The sequence below is a fragment of the Danio aesculapii genome, chromosome 1, assembly GCF_903798145.1.
Source record: "Danio aesculapii chromosome 1, fDanAes4.1, whole genome shotgun sequence".
Classification (NCBI taxonomy): Eukaryota; Metazoa; Chordata; class Actinopteri; order Cypriniformes; family Danionidae; genus Danio; species Danio aesculapii.
In genome coordinates, this window is record NC_079435.1 from 30822812 (window position 1) to 30846008 (window position 23197).

General features: G+C 39.7%; 1 protein-coding gene across 1 annotated transcript in view; it reads left to right on the plus strand.

The window, feature by feature from the left end:
* The window catches only part of cckbra (cholecystokinin B receptor a), a 62251-nt gene extending 39693 nt beyond the window's left edge, over nt 1-22558 (plus strand). Inside the window, 11 exon segments of the mRNA XM_056458805.1 lie at nt 3783-4044; nt 20680-20702; nt 20705-20805; nt 20858-20866; nt 22026-22109; nt 22111-22149; nt 22152-22193; nt 22195-22257; nt 22259-22367; nt 22370-22497; nt 22499-22558. Of these exon segments, the coding sequence (XP_056314780.1) occupies nt 3783-4044; nt 20680-20702; nt 20705-20805; nt 20858-20866; nt 22026-22109; nt 22111-22149; nt 22152-22193; nt 22195-22257; nt 22259-22367; nt 22370-22497; nt 22499-22558 (920 nt within the window).
* Nucleotides 22559-23197: the final 639 nt, after the last annotated feature.

The window sequence follows — 23197 nt, forward strand, 5'->3', positions numbered from 1 at the left end:
TGTATTTTTTTATTCCACACATATAATATAATATATTATATATATATATAATTATATATAATATATATATATATTATATATATATATATATATATATATTATATATATATTTATATTTTATAGAATAAAAATGCCAAGTTCTCTTTAGTACTCTTGCATTTCATCTCGTCACAACATTGAGGGAGAGTTCAAGAAATCACTTGGGTAATCTCACTTGGTTAGAAATCCATCTGCCCAAGTGTTTCTGTAAAGTCACTGGATATCAAAGGCCTGCAGTATAGCAGCCCTGGTTTCTCATTAGCATTAAACCGCACCATGGCGAAATAATAAATAAATATACTTGTTCAGTGAAAAGCACTTCATCAAAGGAATTATTTATATATATTTTTTGGGGGGAGTAAAACTGAAATATGTTTTTTTTACTTGGGGAATACATTAAAACGATTTGTAAAAAGCGGCAGAACAGAATGTAGCAAACACTGCATAATATACATATTCATGTATGCAAACCCCATTAGCTGCAGCTCGCAATCCAGTAGCTTCCACAGGCCTTGGTGTTTAAATCTGATGAAATTAGAAACGGTAAGGTGCCTGAAGTAAAAATTCTTGGAAAAAAGAGTCTTTGTGTACAGCAAAATTATAAAACTCAAAAGTCTATAAAATTCATGGTAAATGCATAATAGATGGAAAACGGATTGAGAACTGATGAAGTTTAATATTGTATATGGTACACCGTCCATTGGTGCTTTTTGACGATTGAACAGTGTGAGGAAGACTGCAAATGTAATATTTTATTTAGCTTTAAGATTACTATACAGCGTATTTTTATATTATAACTAGTGCTGTCAATTGATAAAAAAAACAACTAATTAATTACACATTTTTGCAATCGTGATTAATTGTGATTAATCGCAATTAAAAGACTGAAATGAATGTAAACTCAAGACAAAGGAACCATTTAAATTCTAAATATTATTGTTTATCAGAATTTTTGTTCAATTTGTAACACAGATTTCTTCCTGTAAACAATATACTCACAATAAACCATCAAGATCCTCAAACTGTTGGCTTGAAAGGTATATTTATTACAGAAATAAAAACACAGGCATGTTAGTGCTATTTGAATTTCAAACAATCAATGCCAATAACAAACAAAAATGATTTCCTTGTTGGATTCTAAGTGGACTGCAAAAAATTCCAAAATGCAGGCATTGCAAATATGGAAATTGGAAAATAATAATTAAGTATTGAATACAAACAATTGTACTCATTGAAAAGCGGTGAGCGACTCCCTTCAGATTCATCAACATGTACGATCGTGTTCATAAAATTTGCTTAAACTAAGTATGGCTATATTTCACAAGGATTATCACACAGCAACGTGCAGCAGATGCTTTACAAAAGTTGCGTGCAAGGGTGGAAACACGTCAAATTTAATGAAACATTTGAGGGCTCATGGAATCAACTTAAAGGCAGAGGAATGCGCTGTGTCTGACAGCTTGCGACATCATCTGGCATTTTCACTGAGTACTTTTACTTGGACACCAACACTCTGATTTTAATATGATTAATATGATAAGATAATACTCTGATTAAAAAAGTATCATGATTAAGAGATAATACTCTGATGTAAACAGTGAATTTAGATTACCTTAAAGGACCACCTGAGTCACGAAATGCAGAGTTTTTTCTTTCCATTTGGTATGTGGTATCAAATTTCATTAAAACAACATTCTTCCATCAGTCTTTACTTCATGTTCTCATCCAATAATTGTCATGGGGGCATGATCAATATGTTGCTGACTAAATGTGAAACTGCCGAACTGCAGTTAAAGTCGAAAAATTAAAAATGAAACACCATGAAAATACATGAAATTCTGGAGGAAACGCTGGATAGCCTGGTGTTGAGTTTTGACGTTAATTGTTTTATGCTGAAACTTTCCTTCTAAAAGTGCTTCCTTGGTCTTATCCATATTTCTTTTTACTTTGAACACACGTCAGTCACAACAGGAAATAAAAAAAACTGCAATTGCGTTAACTGCGGTAAATTTTTTTTACGTGTTAAATATTTCAAATTAATCGCATGCGTTAACGTGCTAATTTTGACAGCACTAATTACAACTAATACTCAGTGTTTTCAGTATTTTGCACATTTGGATTGCACTATAAGATGTAGTTGATATCTGCTATGAGCATTTTTTTTATTTTAAATATCCAATTCTAGAGTTTATTAACGAGGCTATTAATGACATTTTAAATAGTTTGAAACAATATATTGTATAATAAATGTCAATTACACTTTATAATGATGGCCAGTGCTGAAAAGAGTGGCAAAAAATCATACTCAAGTAAAAGTGCCATTAATCCAAAAATGTAGTGCGAGTATCTGTTGTAAATATTACTCAAAGTATGAGTAAAAAGTCGTGAGTAGTGAGTATTACACTGTGGAAGGCTGATGCATTTCCATGCAATTTGTGTGCGTGCGTGTGTGTCTGCGTGTGTGTGTAAAAACATGTTATGCATTTAGTAGCTTAAGGCTATTTGTCGATTTCAGTCATCATACAATTGGCATCCATCATCTTCTCATCAGTGACATGTGGTCTAAACAATATCTCCGTCATTACTTGTAATGATTTAGTTTGTTCTGTAGTTGTTCTGTATGATGCAATTTTTTTTTGTGCGATTTCATTGAACGGGTATCACAGGACTGATTATTCTACTTTAGCCAATCACCAAATAAAGTAGTGACTGCAGGTTGATGGCAAATAGTCATACGGCACTAAATATATATCTTTAAGTTAAAGTAAAGGTACACATTTTTAAAACGACTTACTAAAATACAATTCCTAAAAAAAATCACAGTAATCCAAGTGTTTGTAATTTGTTACTTCACACTACTGATGATGGCACACTGTAGATAATTTATTAAGCATTACCAATTAGTTCATTTCATCATTTGTTAAACAATAACTCTCCATTAATATACACCAGTAAGCATTTTACAAAAACAGCTACAAATGCTGTATTATTGACTTAGAATCACATCTATAATGTGCTTAATGATTGTACTTTCAAACTTTGTTTATGATTATTTTTTCACTACTAAATCAAGTATTGCATTATTCACGAACCAGTACAGTAAGATTACTTGGCGGTTTTAAAAATCATTCAGAATGAGTAAATCAATTATTAACAAACTGTTCAAATTAACATGCATCTTACACATCAATAGTTACTCTGTATGTTAATAAATGTTTATAAATACTATACAAATACTATAACAATGCTTAGGACAATAACAGAACAAGCTGTTGATTATCCTTTTTGTACTGTAATTTACACAACCAACCAGGAAATATACATATATCTCCATCTATTAAAAATGAGAGCATCACTCTTTTAAGCTTTACAATTTCAAAACTTGTCAGAGCAGAAATCAAGGGCAATAATGTAATTCAAAAGTGCAAATAAACATGCACACACAAATCACGAAGTACAGAAACTGTTAATCAACTGACTTGCAGTGTAAAAAAAATCCCCGTCACCTGCCTAAACTCTATATATTGAATTTAACTGCTACAGTTAAACTACAGTTTTGAGTGTCTCTTTAATGTTAAATAAAGATCTGGTTGTTTAAATAAGTAGAGCATGCAATACTCACTGATGTCTTGTGGATTCTAGAAGCATAGATGAGTTATAAGTTTAGCCTGTTTGATTTTATGTGTTATTTATATTTATGTAGTAATATACTTGTTCTGCTCTTGTCTACAATATCTTTACAGGTATATCTGTCAGCATCTCCACCTTCAGTCTGGTGGCCATTGCTATTGAAAGATACAGTGCTATTTGCAACCCACTGAAGTCAAGAGCATGGCAGACCCGTTCTCATGCCTATAAGGTCATCGCTGCCACATGGGTCCTCTCTGTAGCTATTATGGTGCCCTATCCTGTGTTCAGTATACTGGTGCCATTCAACAAGATGAACAACATCACAGCTCACATGTGCAGACTTGAATGGCCCATCAGCCAAGTGGAACAGACATGGTGAGTCCTTTGCGAGTTCAATCACTAGTCTCTTGGTAAATGATGCAATAACATGAAGACTTGAAGCTTGGTGTTTTTATTTCAACTTTTGATTTTATGTACATTTGGACTCTGGGAGTATGTGAATATCTGTTTGAGTATATATGTGGAGAAGCTACAAGGCTTCTGTTAATTGGTTGCTTATATATATATATATATATATATATATATATATTATATATATATATATATATATATATATATATATATATATATATACAGCGCTCAGCATATATAAGTACACCCCTCACAAATCTATCTTTTAAATTTATATTTTAATAGGAAGCTATACAATATTATATTTGTGCATATACATTAGATTAGTCAGTACTGAAGCCAAATCTGGAGCTTATCTAACAAATGAACTTACGATAACGGTCCAAAAACTAGTACAGCAAAATTTATGTCATAGAAAATGTCTTCACCTTTGTGGATTACTCCAACAAGCAAACAGTGGACACTCTACAGCAGCGGTTCCCAACAGGGGGTCTCAGCCCCCAAGGGGGACTCAGCGAGCTCTGTACACTTTTTAGCATTTTATCCCCTGGCTGACCAAAAAATGTTGTAGAATCCAGACAAATTTGAAATTTGAGTGTCACTGATTCGCCTACAGCAGCTAATAGTAATGACCCAAGCATACAGGACCCAGGTGAGGAAGCTCCAAACATTTCAGGTCGCAGCACTAGCAATACTGGAAACATGAAATGCAGGAAATACCAAGATAGTTACCTGAACTATGATTTTATTCCTTTTTCTCAAAGCAAAGAGTCCCTTATTTGTCATCCTTACTGCAAACGTATATGTGGAGGGGGGCCTTACAATATTTTCTTGGGGAAAAGGGGGTCTCAGGCAAAAAAAGGTTGGAAACCACTGCTGTACAGTTTGACAAATATTGCTGCTGTGGAACAACATAATGTTGAACAATGTAATATTGGGGTTATTGTACAGCAAGGATGTATAATCCTGCTCCTAAAGGGCCCTTTTCATAAATAAAACCTGATACATTATATCTGCTAGAATATAACTCTGGTAGGTAGGTATGTTGTGTTTAAGTCCTGGTTAAATGCACTTATACAGTTAATAGTAATAAAACTGCAAAACAAACAAGACAAGGAAACTGCAGAAAATACAGCAATATATTGTAACAAAAGCATGAATATTCCTAAATATATATAGAAAGGAATTTTTTCCCTAGTGCTTTTTTTTTTTTTTTTACAATAGTAGCTGGCAGTAATAACATTGCCCCCAACTTATAAATCTGGGGCTCAAAGAAAATTTGGAGCTTTACACTCTTAATTATGTTACTGTAATAAAATGTTGTTTCAGACATGACTTTAGTACACCAATAGCATTGGACATTTGTTCCCCCTCATTGGGGCTAAACATTTTAGATTATATGATGACTATTTCTCAGAATATAACATTTCAATTACTACCACGACAACAGCTTTTATTGATATTACTTTTAATAAAATACATTGTATTAATACCTTCATTAATTTTCTTTTTGGCTTAGTCCCTTTATTAATCAGGGTCGCCACAGTGGAATGAACCGCCAACTTATCCAGCATATATCCATATATCCAGCCGCAACCCAGTAAAATAATTTTCTTTGCTTAAGGTTCTTCAAAAACAAATAGTGCAAAAAATGGCAAATAAAATGATACAACAGCAAAGAGAACAAAGGACACAACCTAATAACATATACAAGAGTAAAAAATAATGTTGCAGTGTAAAGTGATGGCATGGATTAGCCTGATATTGTAAACAAAATGGGGTATGAGTGAAAAGAAAGTGTCCAAAAAGCTGTTCAAAAGAACCACATCCATGCAATATAGCACAAGAAATCACAGGGTCTAATTATCACTAATCAGCATGAACCAGGGCCTTGAAAAGCATATGCTGGTCTTTAAGCAGGGGACCTGATGTCAGGAATAATTTCTTAATGAGATGAAAATACATCACAATTGCAATTAAATATTGCTCATTAATTGTGGACCAAAGGTCCAAGCCAAGCTTGGTATTCATCATTTCTCTCTGATAGTCTGTTTGGACATCCAGATGCATTGTTCCATTGGCCAAGAGTTTCACACAGATCGCAGCCTGCTGGTTCAACTCCTGGTCAGAGACTGTTAAGCTCCAGGGGGTTCTGACTTGTGATCTCTCTCTCTCTCTCTCTCTCTCTCTCTCTCTCTCTCTCCTCTCTCTCTCTCTCTCTCTCTCTCTCTCCTCCTCTCTCTCTCTCTCTCTCTCTCTGTTAATATGACTGTGTTAAAAAGCAAAGTATTAATGACCAAGGTAATCTAAAGATGATAATTTGAGTATTTAATAAAAATATTATTTTTTTTACATGCCGCTAAAGAAATGCTTTATTGAAGCTTTACTTTGATGTCCTGCTGAAGAATTTTTTAAAAGCAGTTCACATATTTACTTTGTAAATAACGGCCAATGGGCTTTTAACACTTTATTGACTGGAGAAAGCTAAATGTTCTCTCACTGCTGATCAAAGTTATTCATTTATCACTTTCAGAGGCATGTTGACACTTGAATTAATCAATAATGGGTAGAGTACTTTTAACCTTATTGAATCATTTTTCTTTGAGAAAAAAAATATAGGGTTTCATCCACCCTGTCTTTCATGCCAGCTTATTTGAAAACCTTTGATTCATGTTCACTGAAAAAAAAAGCCTAGAATGTCAAATTATACACTCGTTAGATAAAAAAAAAAATAATAATAATAATAATTATGGCAGCGTGGTGGCACAGTGGGTAATGTTGTCGCCTCACAGCAAGAAGGTTGCTGGTTCGAGCCTTGGCTGGGTCAATTGGCATTTCTGCGTGGAGTTTGCATGTTCTCCCCGTTTTGGCGTGGGTTTCCTCTGGATGCTCAGGTTTTCCCCACAAGCCCAAAGACATGCTCTATAGGTGAATTGGGTAAGCTAAATTGTCCATAGTGTTGTGTGTGAATGAGAGTGTATGGGTGCTTCCCAGTGATGGATTGCAGCTGGAATAAAACATATGCTGAATAAGTTGGCGGTTCATTCCACTATGGTGACCCCTGATTAATAAAGGCAGAAAAGAAATAGAATGAATGAATGAATGAATGAATGAATGATGAATGAATGAATAATGATTACATGCAGAGTGGATTGTGTTTTCAAGATTATGTTTTTGCTGGATGATTCACCTGTTCCAGTCTGGTTTCTTGCTTCTATAGGGACACTGTCCTGCCAGCTAATTAGGGTCTTCAGGATTACTAGACCAGCTTCATCTCTGTTATATCATTGCTCTTCACCTGCCACCTTATCTCCATGTTGTAGATTTTATTTACTGCATTGATGGCCTCTATACAGGGAAAACCAATGCATAACTGGAATATCCTTGAGATAACTTGAATGGTGATGATTTATTACTTATATGTTTTGTGTATAAATTAGTTGCATGTTTTATTCTTCAGTGTACTCCATAGATATGTTTGGGCTGCTAGAGAAGATATTTACAATTATTATTATAATTGTTATGTATATGTATAATGGCTTTAATAATATTTTATGTTATTAAAGGGCACATAGGTTACCCCTTTTTTCATATTTAATATAAGTCTTTTGTGTCCCCAGAATGTGTCTGTAAAGTTTCAGCTCAAAACACCAATCAGATTATTTATTATAGCTGTTTGAAGTGTCTATATTATGGAAAAAGGTTTTGCTGTTTTTTTTGTACTGGCCCTTTAAGGCTAGTCCTCCCCGCCCACCGTTCCCACGTGCCTGTCAGCAATCGCCGCCCTCGGCTGCCTCAGGAAGCAGATCTCACGTAACATGTGTGAGAAATACTACAGTAAGAACTTTAACAATCAGTATTTGATGCATTTTTTTGTGGATTTGCAACAATGAGTCACACACAATGTCATTACAAAGTTCACGCACACACACAGCAAGGACACAAACACATAGCGCAGACACATACACACACACACACACACACACACACAAACGTAGCGCAGACATACACACACACACATAGCTCAGGCACGCAGACTCACACAGAGAGAGAGAGACAGCACGTTAAGCTTTACACTCGTCTTGCACGCATATGTGTCATGATACTGGTAATATACACTGCTGTATGGATATCTCTTATATTAATGTACAAAATAAACCTGATTTAACGTCCACAAACCGCGATTAAAGCGTCTTCCTTTATAATTGTTCTGACACACGGCTGTGCTGATTAAGTGAATCTGAAGTGAATCGCTGTAATTTCATACACACATGCTCTGTTTTAAAACATTTTAAACTTGTGAAACTCACTCTTGATCACATTTGATGATGATTGATGATCCTAGTGAACTGAACAGACCTTTTATTCCCGGTTGCTTTGCGCTTGTCCTCTCTTGATGGTATGATGATACACGTGACTACCGGACATGTTAATGCGCGCAGCTGTCAATCAATGTTGGTGGGCAGGGGGACCGCACTCCTACGTAAAGTTGCAGTCGATCTGAAAACTGCTCCAATTGGTCCACCGTTTTTATGTTGTTAAATTTGAAAAAAAGAACTATTTCACCCCAGTATGACAGTTTATACGCTATACCTACACACATTTCTGTCCAAACAGCTTGAAAAGTAGATTTTTCACCATAGGTGCCCTTTAAATCTCAAAATGATTCCTAGATCACACTCTAGGTTTGTGTGGGTTAAGTGTGACCTGCTGATGAGTCACAGTTGTGTAGCACTGTATATATGTAGCACTGTGTATATAGAGCTACCTGAAGTGTACATAGAAGACAGCTCTATAAAAACCGAGGGATCAAGGGTGTACATATAAACTGCCCTAGTCCACTTTAATAAAATATAATAAAATAATACACAACCTACCTGTTGAATGCTACAGGATCAGTTCTAGTACAAAAATCAGAAAGGCCACTGATCTTGAGTCTGTTCCAAAAATATTTAACAGTTTCTTTTTTTCTCACATTCACTGCAAGCATTTTTTGTGTTTAATAGAAGTCTAATAGATGTCTAGTAGACATTTAAACAGACCTCTTAGCTAAAACAAGGCTATATTGGGGATGTCTATGTCAATCTAATAGTGTAAAGAGTCAGGTTAACATCAGAGGTGAGGATCCAAATGCAGCTTTATTCTGGGATGATCGTACAGGCAAAGTCAAAATAGGAACAGAGAGGAGCATGAATTTATTCCAGAGATGAATTGTTAGGACATCCGGCAAAACAACATAAATATAAACAAAGCAAAAAAAAAAAAAGAGTAAGACAAGAGCAAGGAAATACTTTGTAGTGCTCACTTGCAGGATACAAGACTCAGCAAAGATATGTGTGTGTGTGTGTGTGTGTGTGTGTGTGTGTGTGTGTTCTCAAGCTTCAGCTGTGTATTTGCAATCAAGGGGGATCTGGAACTGGTGTGTGAGGTGCATGATGGAATATGTAGTCCAGTTCAGGGGCAGATGTGACGTGTAGAGTGCCCTCTAGTGTGTAGCGAGTGCCCACCCTCGGTGACTGACAAATAGACAAAAAATAGCTCATATCTAGATTAATCATATGGTATGGTGGAATAAATAACTACACATGTGAAGTCTGTTTAATCTGCCTAATTGATGATTAGTCTAATTTTGGACTATTCTTATATATATTAAGAACAAAATTCCTTATCTCTTATCTCTATCCATGTTGTTTTCAAAAAACACACAGGTATTACAAGTCGCACATTGTAAACATGTTTGCTTATTAGTGTGCTTCCTAATATCACACTCCAAAATCTACTTCCTGGTCAGATTAGTATTACGTTTATTGCCTTTGTGCTTGAGCTCATAATGAATTTGAAAGCCACACAGGAAACAAAAGGAGAGAAAAGTGTCTTTGATATTAGATAAGTGCAGCATGGAAAGGGGCTGCAAGCACAAAGCTGTCTGATAGATGAAAAAGATCTGAGGAACAGACTAGCAGAGATGCTTTCAGGGAATACTCCCACGCTGTCATTTGAATATTACAAAATGACGTCATACTATGGGACAGAGCTTTTTAATTTAAAGGGCTATGAAACCCCCATGTCTCAGCAGGGTTTTTTTCACACCTCTAGTTTGAAAATAGTAAGGAAAGTGTGCGAGTCCCGCTTTGTTTAGGTGGGAGTGTCCAACAGCGAAAAAGGGAAGGGTTTGCATGAAAATGGGAGTTTTGTTATATGTGGCTGGCAACCCAAACACAGACGCAGGGGAGATGGACAGCGATTCGGAGAGCAGCATTTACAGTGGATCTGAGAGCTGTGTAAAAAAAAGTGCAGGATTTCATTCCACCAGATTCTCCTCAGTCACATTATCTGGTTGATGACAGTACAGGTCCACTGCCTTATCATTTGTAACCTTTCAACACAAACACGCATGTGTATGCAGGAGAAAGTGTAGATGCTCCTGACGAGGTGAAAGTCTCACATTGGTAGTTATTATTCCCAACTGTATTTATTGAAATAACCAAATAACTAATAAATACACCATTGTGCCTGCCACAAATACTGCACTGCACTAAAAAAGTGGACTGTTGTAATCTGTTGTGAAAACATTGGTCTGGCACACCACCTTACACCGCACTTCGGGTTCAGAAGGATGTTACTGTTGTACAACCATTTAAAAAGACACCCAACAAAGCATTTGCAGTTCATAATATTGTAGTAATATTACTGTAAATTACTTAGTAACATCAGACATTTCACTAAGTAATGTCTTTAAAAACTGAAAGAGTACTGTTCACGATACCAACTAACTTTGCCATCTGAAGAAACATAAACAACAAACATTGATCGCACACTTACCAAATCCGTAGAGACAGGACAATCAACATGAATTGGAACCGCGTCTTTTTAAAAAGAAAATGAGTGGCAAACCTGAATTTGACCTTTTTCAGATTCGAAAAGCTCTCGGGTAAAAAATGTTCCTTACAAATGTATTTTTGTCACATGTTAGCAGGCCACTGTAATCCACACGCGAGTTGTGCTCTCATCGTGGAGAAATTAAAAAAACCTTTGTTGTGGCACATTTATAAATGCAACACTGATGACTCATGTCTGTGAACACTTCTTCTTCCTCCACTTGTTTTAATTACGGTTGGCAACACAACTTGACGTCTCTCTGAACACTGTAACAGGTAAAAAGAGTCTTCGGAGCTATATCACGCATATTAATGAAGTTGCACTTCATTCACAATAGAGTGCACTTATTGGTTCGTTCGTAATTCTTTCTCATGAATTAATGCTAAAAACTCAATGACGTCACTTTTTACCCACTGGTACAGACATCCAGTCTCCATGCTGAAATTTACACAATGGCGTTTACACATCGCTGTGACATAGCTTCAATTTTTTTTTTTCAAACCAGAAGAACAAATTTGCTCAAAACAATGAAAAAACAACCAATTTTCACTTTTTTTGTGAAATATATGTGTCATAATAGTGTTTTTAGCAATGTGGGACATATAAATGACTGTCGACAGCTCAGAAAATGTGTTTTGGTGTTTCGTGACCCTTTAAAGCTTGACATTCATTGTATTGTCTTACTGTATGTCTGAGCTTACCAACAGTCCATGTTATTTAACATATTAAAGAATAAATCTGTCAGGCCAAGTTCACAGTCATTGTATCGCCATTGCTTTCACACTGCATGACTCTCTGGGGTAACCTTCGGTTGCTGCTGTGTTCACATTGAATGATGGATCAGAGGCAGGAAGTTACACCCTGCATGACTTTACTATAGCAACAAATGCTGACAGCTCTGTTTGGACTGGAAACCAAAAGCAAATGAAAAGTGATTAGAACCGAAAAGGTCTTATGAGCCTGCTGATATTCTGGTCTATAGCTCCTCCCATTGCCGTGTATCCTATTCTCTTATTGGCTGTAAGTCACTGCAGAGGGTTTTTCAGTCAGAACCTAGGATTTTGTGATTCTCTTAGGGCAGGGACACACCAAGCTGATGGTTGACCATTGGGTTTCAATCGAGCCATCAGTCAGCATCTGTCACGGTTGCAGGTTTGTGCGCTTTCCGGAGTATCTGTTTTGTCACATGGGTTTGTGTTGTTTGTTTTTCCACGTGTATTTGTTTGGTCACGTGTTATGACGGCACTCAGCTGTTTGATCACCAGCTGAGGTTCATTACTGAGCCTATATCTGGGCTACGTTTCTATGTCTCTATGTCAGTTCGTTGTGTTTGCTTATGTGTATCTGTGTTGTGCTCAGGACTAGAAGAGTGACTGCTGGTATTGTTTCGTCCCTCTGTCCTGCCCAGAGTTCCAGTGTCCTCACCCTTTTTGTAGCCCTGTTGGCTTATTTTTCACTGTTAACATTAAACATCTCACTTGCATTTGGATCCATCTCTGTACCCTTACTTCACTCGTGACAGAACGAACTGACCTTGTCATGGATCCAGCGAGTGCATCCCAGATCTCTGAGTTCGTCTCACTCAGTAACGCCAGGATTGACCGGCAGGATGAGGCATTAGCTACCACCGCTCAGGCGATTCAGGCTCTGGTCGGCCAGGTCTCCTTGCTCACCACGCAGGTCCAACAGCTGGTTACAGGAGCGGCACAAGCTGAGACCGCACCAACCCCTGTAGTGTTGCCAGCACCAACGACTACTAATCGCCTTGTTGAACCTCGTCTTCCTCCTCCAACCTGCTATTCCGGAGAGCCTCACCTATGCCGGTCCTTTCTCTCCAAGTGTTCCTTGTACATCACGTTGCAACCACGTTGTTCTCCACGGAGCAGGCTAAGGTTGCCTTTGTCATCACTCTCCTTTCGGGTAAGGCGGCTCAATGGGGAACTACAGCCTGGGAACAGAAACTGCCATGCTGTTCTACCTTCGAGCTGTTCTCCAAAGAGCTTAAGAAGGTGTTTGATCGGGCCGCTTCCGGGAGAGAGGCCGCCCGAATCCTCGCTGAACTCCGTCAGGGAAATCGGAGCGTGGCGGACTACTCTATTGAGTTTCGGACTTTGGCGGCTGAGTGCGGCTGGAACGAGGAGGCGCAGTGGGACATGTTCCTGCATGGACTATCCGAGCGTCTTCAGGACGAGATCTATACTGCAGATCTTCCAAAGACCTTGGACGAATTAGTGGATCTGGCGTTCGGGTGGACGCCCGATTGCTCCGCCGAGAGAATCGCAGGCAGCAGGTCAGGTTTTTGGAGCCGGTCTCTGGTCCTCCGGTTTTGGCTGCGGCGCCGGAAGTGGGAAGCGCTGACCCGGAACCGATGCAGGTGGGCAGGTCCCGCTTGTCCGTACAGGAGAAGCGCCGACGGAGAGAGGAGGGACTCTGCCTTTACTGTGGTGGCACGGGACATCGTGTGGTTTCCTGTCCAGTAAAAGACAACACCCATCAGTAGGTAAGAGGTTACTGATGGGTGAAATTAATCTGGATAAACCCTCTGCGGCGGCTACCTTGTTGCCCGTCACTTTATCATGGGGTTCCGGAAGCCAGAACACCCATGCCCTTGTTGATTCCGGGGCAGAGGGGAATTTCATTGATTCCAGTTTCGCTTTCAGTTTTAAACTTCCAGTTAACACCCTTTCACAACCCATTGCAGTACGCGCCCTCAGCGGACTTTCCCTTCCCACTATCACTCACTCCACTAAACCCATAAAGATGATCACGTCCGGAAATCATGTTGAAAATATATCTTTCTTTTTAACAGACTGTGCTAACACACCAGTGGTTTTAGGTCATCCTTGGCTGATCCTCCATAAGCCTCACATTAACTGGGGTCTTAATACTATATTTTCGTGGAGTGAGAACTGTCATGAGTCTTGTCTTTCGTCTGCTCGTTCTGCTGTGTCTTGTTCTGTGTTTCAGGAGGAGCGCATGGACCTGTCAAACGTGCCCAGTGAGTACCTCGACCTGAAGAGAGTGTTCAGTAAGTCTCGCGCTGCTTCTCTGCCTCCTCATCGTCCCTATGACTGTGCTATAGATTTATTGCCAGGTACATCTCCGCCTAAAGGCAAACTATACTCTCTTTCTATTCCTGAGAGGGAGGCCATGGAGAAATACATTTCTGATTCTCTAGCGGCTAAGATCATTCGCCCTTCTTCTTCACCGGCGGGGGCGGGGTTCTTTTTCGTGAAAAAGAAAGATGGGTCTCTTCGTCCTTGCATAGATTATCGAGGGTGAACAACATCACGGTGAAGAATACTATCCTTTGCCGCTGATGTCTTCAGCGTTCGAGCGTCTGCAGGGGCATCTTTTTTCACGAAATTAGATCTCCGCAACGCATATCATTTGGTTCGCATTAAGCAGGGTCATGAATGGAAAACTGCATTTAATACCCCCAGGGGTCATTTTGAATATTGTGTTCTCCCTTTTGGGCTTTCCAACGCCCCCGCAGTTTTCCAAGCACTCGTTAATGATGTGTTGCGAGATATGATAGATCAGTTTATTTATGTCTACCTGGATGACATTCTGATTTTTTCCCGTTCTCTCCAGGAACATGTGCAGCACGTCAGGCGAGTGCTTCAGAGGCTGCTAGAGAATGGGCTTTTTGTCAAGGCGGAGAAATGCGTGTTTCATGCACAGTCTGTTCCTTTTTTAGGACACATTGTGTCGGTCGAGGGGGTGCGCATGGATCCAGAGAAGATTCAGGCTGTGGTGAATTGGCCAATTCCGGAGTCTCGTAAGGCCCTGCAGAGATTTCTGGGTTCGCCAATTTTTACCGGCGTTTTATTCGCAATTTCAGCCAGCTCGCCGCCCCTCTGACGTCCTTAACCTCCTCCAAGACTTCCTTCAGGTGGTCGAGTGCAGCACAGGCTGCATTCACAAAATTAAAGGGCCGCTTTGTTTCAGCCCCCATTCTGGTGACTCCTGATCCCTCCCGGCAGTTTGTGGTGGAGGTTGACGCGTCAGAGGTGGGGGTGGGCGCTATCCTGTCCCAGCGTGCATCCTCGGATGACAGAATTCATCCTTGCGCGTTTTTTCACACCGATTATCTCCCGCAGAACGTAATTACGACATTGGTAATAGGGAGTTGTTGGCTGTCAAACTCGCTTTGGAGGAGTGGCGTCATTGGTTGGAGGGTTCGGGGGTTCCCTTTATCGTTTGGACCGACCATAAGAACCTTGAATACATCAAGTCTGCCAAACGACTTAGCTCCAGGCAGGCTCGGTGGGCATTATTTTTCGGACGATTCGACTTTACCATCTCTTATCGACCGGGTTCTAAGAACATCAAACCCGATGCGTTATCCCGTCTTTTTGATTTTTCCGAGCGCAATACGTCTCTTGAGCCCATCGTTCCTCAGAGGATTTGTATTTCTGCGGTGACATGGGAGATCGAGAGCAGGGTTCGCACAGCCCTGGATGGGGTAACGCCCCCGGCCGGATGCCCACCCAGCCGCTTGTTTGTGCCGGAGGAGATTCGGTCTGACGTCATTCGATGGGGACATTCCTCCAAAGTGGCTTGTCATCCTGGGGTGAGTCGTACTATATTTTTGGTTAAACAGCGATTCTGGTGGCCAGCTATGGCACGGGATATACGTGAGTTTGTTTTGGCCTGTTCCGTTTGTGCTGTTTCTAAGACTTCTAATCGACCTCCCGCTGGACTCCTTCATCCTCTGTCAGTGCCTTCGAGACCCTGGTCGCACATTTCGCTAGATTTTGTCACAGGTCTCCCGCCATCTGGTGGCAATACGGCTGTTTTGACCGTGGTGGACCGGTTCTCGAAGGCTACTCACTTTATCCCTCTTCCCAAATTACCCTCAGCCAGAGAGACAGCGGATGCTGTCATAAATCACGTCTTTCGCATTCATGGCCTCCCGACGAACGTGGTTTCTGACAGGGGGCCCTGGACAGGCTGACAGTTTGTCTCTAAATTTTGTAGAGAATTTTGTCGTTTATTGGGGCGGCTGTAAGTCTTTTCTGGTTTCCATCCTCAGAGTAACGGACAGACTGAAAGGGCCAACCAAGATCTCGAGCGTATGTTACGTTGTTTGGTTTCCCAGAATCCCACCTCTTGGAGTCAGCAGCTCCCATGGGTGGAGTATGCACACAACTCATTGCCAGTGTCAGCCACGGGCCTTTCTCGGTTTCAGTGTAGTTTAGGTACCAGCCAGTTTAGGTTTAGGTTTAGTTTAGGTTTTCCCAGTCTGGAATCCGAAGTCGCGGTCCCCTCCGCTCACGCCTTTGTCCAGAGGTGCCGACGCACTTGGAACAGGGCCAGACAGACCCTCCTCCAAGTGGGTGCGCGCACCAAGGCTAAAGCCGATCGCCACCGGTCTAAGCCTCCCGTTTACGTCGTCGGTCAAAGAGTGTGGCTTTCAACCAAGAATATTCCCTTGTGTCCGTATGTAATAAACTTGCACCTAAATTTATTGGCCCATTCACTGTCATCAAAATCATTAGTCCGGTGGCAGTCCGCCTCAACTTCCTCCAGCGTACAGGAGAATACATCCCGTGTTTCATGTTTCCAAATTAAAGCCCGTTTTTCATACGGCCATTAACCCGCCCAGTCCGGTCCCTCCCCGCCGCGTCTCGTAGATGGGGAGACCGTTTATTCGGTTAAGCGCATTCTGGATTCAAGACGGAGGGGGCGAGGATTTCAGTACTTGGTGGACTGGGAAGGTTACGGTCCAGAGAGAGAGTTGGGTTCCGGCTAGGGACATATTGGATCACTCTCTTATCGATGAATTCAATCGCCAGGTAAGCTCTTCTGGGAGCACCAGGAGGTGCTCTAAGAGGAGGGGTATTGTCACGGTTGCAGGTTTGTGCGCTTTCCGGAGTATCTGTTTTGTCACATGGGTTTGTGTTGTTTGTTTTTCCACGTGTATTGTTTCACGTGTTATGACGGCACTCAGCTGTTGATTGATCACCAGCTGAGGTTCATTACTGAGCCTATATCTGGGCTACGTTTCTATGTCTCTAGTCAGTTCGTTTGTTTGCTTATGTGTATCTGTGTTGTGCTCAGGACTAGAAGAGTGACTGCTGGTATTCGTTTCGTCCCTCTGTTCCTGCCCCAGAATTTCAGTGTCCTCACCATCTTTTTGTAGCCCTGTTGGCTTATTTTCACTGTTACCATTAAATATCTCACTTGCATTTGGATCCATCTCTGTACTCTTATTTCACACGTGACAGCATCGGTCCAGCTAGCTGGTTTGGTTGATCCACATTTCGCCTCTTATCGGGCTAATGTCAGATCGAGTTGTCCCTTTCAGCATGTAGAATTGGTATCATTCGTTGGCTAAAGAGAGCAATTTAATTTGTCATCCAGTAACAAATCTGAGCGTAAGAACACAAAGTCAAGTGATGTAACTAAGTAAACAATTAAATAAGGAAGGCAACTACGCCAGGTTTAATTTTTCTACATTCTCAAATAATTGCAAACAATAGGCCTGTTTCAGTAAGGAGGTTCAACCATCTCGGAGTTTAAACTTGAACTCTGAGTTGATTTACCGAGAGATTAAAAACTCAGAATTAGGTCAATCAACTTTGAGTAGACTAACTCAGAGTTAAGCGCCCACACCGCAACTTCAAAAAGGCATTATCAAAAGAGCGCAGACATTACAAGTGACTATGGCAACATCTTAAAAAAAGACATCACCATTTCTTTCTCCAGCTGAACTTGATGTGCTCATGCAAAGTTATAGCAAATATGACCATATATGTTAAAAAGCAACACCACTGCATCAGTGAAACTGAGACAGTTAGCTTGGGAAAACAGCTGCTCAAGTTAATGCGAAATTTTACATTTAAAGTTTTTAAATATTTAAGTATAATAAAATAAGTAATGTTATGTGTGACGTTTCTAAAAAATTTTTACACACATTCACACTTTTATACACGTTGATCAGTTTTAAAGGGCACCTATGGTGAAAAATCTACTTTTCAAGCTGTTTGGACAGATATGTGTGTAGATATAGTGTATAGACTGTCATATTGGGGTGAAATAAACACCCCAGTCCTTTTTTTCAATTTAACAACATAAAAACTGTGGACCAATTGGAGCGGTTTTCAGACCGACCGCAACTTGACGTAGGAGTGCGGTCCCCCCACCCACCGAATTGATTGACAGCTGCGCGTATTAACATGTAGTCATGTGTATAATCATATCAAGAAGACCAGACGTGCGCAAAGCAATGGGGAATAAAAGGTCTGTTCAGTTCGCTAGGATCATCAATCATCATCAAATGTGATCAAGAGTAAGTTTCACATGTTTAAAATGTTTTAAAACAGTGCACGTGTGTAATGAATTACAGTGATTTACTTCAGCTTTACTTCATCAGCACAGCCGTGTGTCAGAACAATTATAAAGGAAGACACTTCAATCCCGCTTTGTGGACATTAAAATCAGGTTTATTTTGTTCATTAACATAACAGATATCCATACAGCAGTGGAGATTAACCTGTATCCTGTCACATTTGCGTGCAAAAAGAGTGCAAAGCTAAACACGCTTTGTCTGTCTCTCTCTGTGTGTTTGTGTGTGCGCATATAAAATAGCGCGTATAAAATAGAATCTTGTAAAAGGTATAATGAAAAATCTGATGGGTGTTTTGAGCTGAAACTTTACAGAAACATTCTGGAGACGCAAAACACTTATAAAATCTGAAAAAGGGGTAACCTAGGTGCCATTTAATAGATTTAAAAGCGCACTTGTGTCTGCCTTTTTTATTGATCAAGTAATAGAGGTTGATATAACATTTAGAATGTAAGCAGAACTAAACAATAGTTTTTAGATAGAATAATAATCCCATTAATCTAGTTACAGTACATGTCCCTGTCGAAGGTCTGTGATTTGAATCTAATTGTGTATTAAAAAAGGACAAGCCATTCTCGTATGTGACTTTGTTCTTTGTGTGACTGAAATGTAGGCAATAGCAATGTTTCCATCCAAATATATTAATTAAATTTATGTGCAAAACTGGAATAATGCATAAAAGAGCAGCATTTCCATCCCACGATTCAAAGAGAACAAAATTGTCACTTCCTGATTAAACGGGCACCAAATATCAACAGTAAAACAGAATTTACTGCGGTAGAAAAAGCTGCGTCAATCTTTTCTTTATTTAATAAATGTACTTGCGCCTCAGAAGACAATGCTGACACTGAAAGCGTGGTGGCGTTTGAAGCTATGAGACGCGGAGAACAGATGCTCCTGACCCGCTCCAGACGCTCTGGAGGTCATTAATATAATAACGCTAATACTGAAACGGTTAAGGTGTTTTAGAATGAATGACCAAAACAACATTTAAGATGTTTTACAGTGTGCTCAGCCTGCTGGTTTGTCTATTCACACACATTTTCATCACCACATGATCATCTTATAACAAACCTTTTTTAATGCACATACTGTAATTTGTTCAGTATAAGTGTTTCCATCGTAGTTTAGGCGAATCTTTTCTATTGAATAAAAGTTTATCCTACTCATTTATGCGCATATGTTTTTTGCGTATTTTCAAAAGCATCATGACGTTTCCATCAAACGTTTTTATCCGCATATCTATAATGAGCATTAAAATAGGTGGGTGGAAACGTAAGGCTAAGGCAAGAAATACCGCTTCGTCTTCAAAAAAAGGGGAGGAGTTGACAGAAACTCAGAGTTTAGAGAATAAACCTGCTTCTGACCAGGTTAGGTTCACAGAGTAAGTTACCACAGTAACTGACTCTGAGGTTAAAGGGTACCTCTCTTTCAGAAAAAGGCTTGACTTGCTTTTCTCGAGTTTAACAAAACCTGCCAGTTTGAAACAGGAAAACCCAGAAGTTCTGCCTTCATTTCAGGGTTAAAATACTCAAGTTTTCACTTAACCTCCTTTCTGAAAGCGGGGCCCAATATGTATCATTAGATTTATCAGATATATTTGAACAAGCAAATTCCTCCATGTTGAGTGGCAGGTAACTGTGATAATGATACTAAACACTGCGTTATTTATGCATTGTCCTGTGCACATTTAATCTTCCAGGGTCCCTTTGTGGATATGAGAAAACTGATTTTTGCCCCCTGTGGGGAGTGAAAGACACGTTCATTGTGCAGGTTTTTGGTCTATATGTGAGCCAATGCAAGCCAACAACACAGAAGGTTTTCGTCAGTTGTTTGGCATTGGGATTGGTGTTTCCCGCCACTTAGATCACACCCTTATAATTCACATTGCGTGATTTGATTGTCATGTGCACGAACAAGCCTGATTTGCTTCTTGGGGGAATAAATTAGCTCCAACTTCAGAGTAGGGGTTGAACCCAGTTCAACACGTGGTCTAAATATATGTTGATTGGCTTGAATTTAGAGAATCCAAGAATTTCAGTTGGTGGTGTAATTTCACCAGGAAGATGGCAATAAAAGAGAAGCTAGGTTAGGTACTGCCCTTGTGCCTAGTTTTCTATACAGAGCTGTTGTAACTACCCAGTGCAAAAGCACTTTTGAGACCATTGATTGTTGATTAATGATTGACTTGAACTTGCAACACTTTGGAAAATGGAGTCTAGAAAAGGCCATTCCTGCCTCCACTCATCTCCCTGGTTCTCATCTGTTCACTTCTTAAGAGTGGTTGAGCAGGTTTCATTGTTTTTTATACTGTCTCTATTGAGTCACTGCATTTTCATTTACAGATATTTTCTTTTCTCTGTCAGGTACGTCTTGTTGCTGTCCATTCTGTCTTCATCCCAGGAGTGGTGATGATAATTGCCTACGGTCTCATATCCAGAGAACTTTACAGAGGGATTCAATTTGAGCTGGGCAGAAAAAAGACTCCAGTGGTATGAAATTTTTGTGAACACGTGTGCGTGTGTATGTGTGTAAAGACCCCAGAATCTCAAAGTAGTCTGAAGCACACCCGTCCATCCACTTTGATAAACCACCTAAAACATTTAAAAGATTTAATTTTTGTTTAACCACCAGACATTTCCATCAAACGTTTTTTTTTTTTTATTCAGCACTGAATCTGACTTCAATCCTGTGCATTATATCTATTTGGCTTGAATTTTCAGCAGTTAAACAAGGAAGAGTAAATTGAAGTATTGCTAATCATGTTTACTTGCAAACAGCATTTGATTTAATGTTTCTGTATGTCAAAGAGCCCTTAAAAAAGTGGTTTCCTGCCATTTAGAGATTTGAGCAGGTAGATGCTTTTATTTGGCATCCTCAAATGGCATGCTCAACAGACCTTGTTCCTCTCTCCATTTTGTGAAAGTTGCCTGCTTGACCCATGTCTCCCATGGTGAATACTGAATGCACTAGGTCATGCTGAGTACTTCCCTGAGCGTTAAGGTTGATTGTGCACTGATGTGCTGAATGTAAGTTCTCTCGGGGAGAAGCTTTAGATAACTGCAGTGGATGGTGGAAGAGGGTACTTCTCAGTGCATTGAAGTTAAAGACCTCCACAGGTATCTTTTATTAGAAGTATTGCTGAAAAGCAACCAACTTTTTTAGTGATGAATTTTTTTGGAGAACTACGCATAGGGACATGCTGAACCAAGTCTATGCTAGTTAATAGACTACTGGTTATACAGGTGTTATTTGTTTAAGTTGTACCACCCTTTTTTTCACAGGCATACAGTGTGACAAAACACTTCCTTTTAAATGAGATGTCTTCTTTTCCCTAATGTTATGTTCTTCACAACCAACATTATGCCATCTATATTAATCCACATTGAAACAGATTTTATCTGAAGTGTCCTCATACATTGCAAAGATGAGATCTCTGCAGCTCTGCTTATTAAATAATGCAAAAAAAAAAGGTTAAAAAATATCAAACTGTGTTTTTGGTATTTGAATTTAGCTTAAATGTCAGTTATGATGCTTGTTTTTTTACAGGTATTGTCATTTTACAGATTTGAAATGAGAGCTAAGAAAATGTTTGTAACAGCCAAAAAGTCCAGAAGAGCAGTCAGAGTGATTGTGGACAGATGCAGTATAGGGTAACTGTACATCTTTATTTACTCTGATTTTTTTTTTTTTCATTTACAGGTGTTAAAAGAATGGGTTGAATGGTGGATTGTCATCTTGCCATGATGAGAGCGATGGATGTTATATACAGGTCTCAAAGAAACCTCCCGCTATGTGAACTTTCAGCTTTGACCACCTCAGGCACAGTCAAGACAGGAACCGTCCACGAAGCAACACCTCAGAGGCCAAACTCATTGCCAAAAAAACGAGTGATCCGAATGCTGATCATTATAGTTGCCATGTTCTTTGTATGTTGGATGCCTTCTATACTCTGCCAACACCTGGAAGGCTTTCGACCAAATATCTGCTCAGCGTGCACTTTCTGGAGCTCCCATCTCCTTCATTCAGCTGCTCTCCTATACCTCAGCCTGCGTTAACCAATCATCTACTGCTTCATGAACACCCGCTTCCGAAAGGCTCTCTTGGCTACCTTCGGGTGTTGCAGGCGGCCGTGCCACAATCACAGGAAGAGGAGGGAAGGTGATGATGAGATCACTGGGGTCAACAGGGGCGTCCATATCCAAGTTCAGTTATACAACTGTTAGCACGGTAGGGCCATGTTAGCATTGCGGGTGTTTCCAATTTGATCCAAGAGCCATGTGTTTGTCATGTATTGCTCGTTAGGAGTTCAGATTACCGGTTCTTCTTTTCATGGTGTCCCACATTCTTTGTTCAATGTGTCAGTGTTATTTGGAAAAGAATACCTCAATTGTTTGTTCTTCTTTCTGCCTAATTCTGTGTGTCAGTGGTGTCTTTCTTTGGTTGTGTACAAGGGATGTACAAAAATGAAGCTTTATTTTTTGTGCGGTAAATATTAGAGGACTTTTCAAAAGATGATCTTAATAATGCATGGTAAGTGTCCAATAGAGAAATACCATAGAAATATTCTTATATCTTTGATGTTATTGAACCAAATACTGCACGTTGCATGATCAAACAAAACAGCCCTCTGGTAGATAGCTGGCTACAAAATGGTACAGTTGGTCTTTTTTGGTCTACATGAATGTTGTGTTTTTTTTCTTGTTGGTTCTTTGTTTTGTTTGAGCTCTTTAACAGAATCCTTGTCTTGATGAGCTTCAGTTACATCACCGAGAGTTTATTTCCTCAATAATAACAGCATTAGAGGTCTTGTAGGAAACAATGTTTAATGCTCATCCTTTTTTGATGCCACATGTTCTACAAGTTATCTTACACAAAGATCTA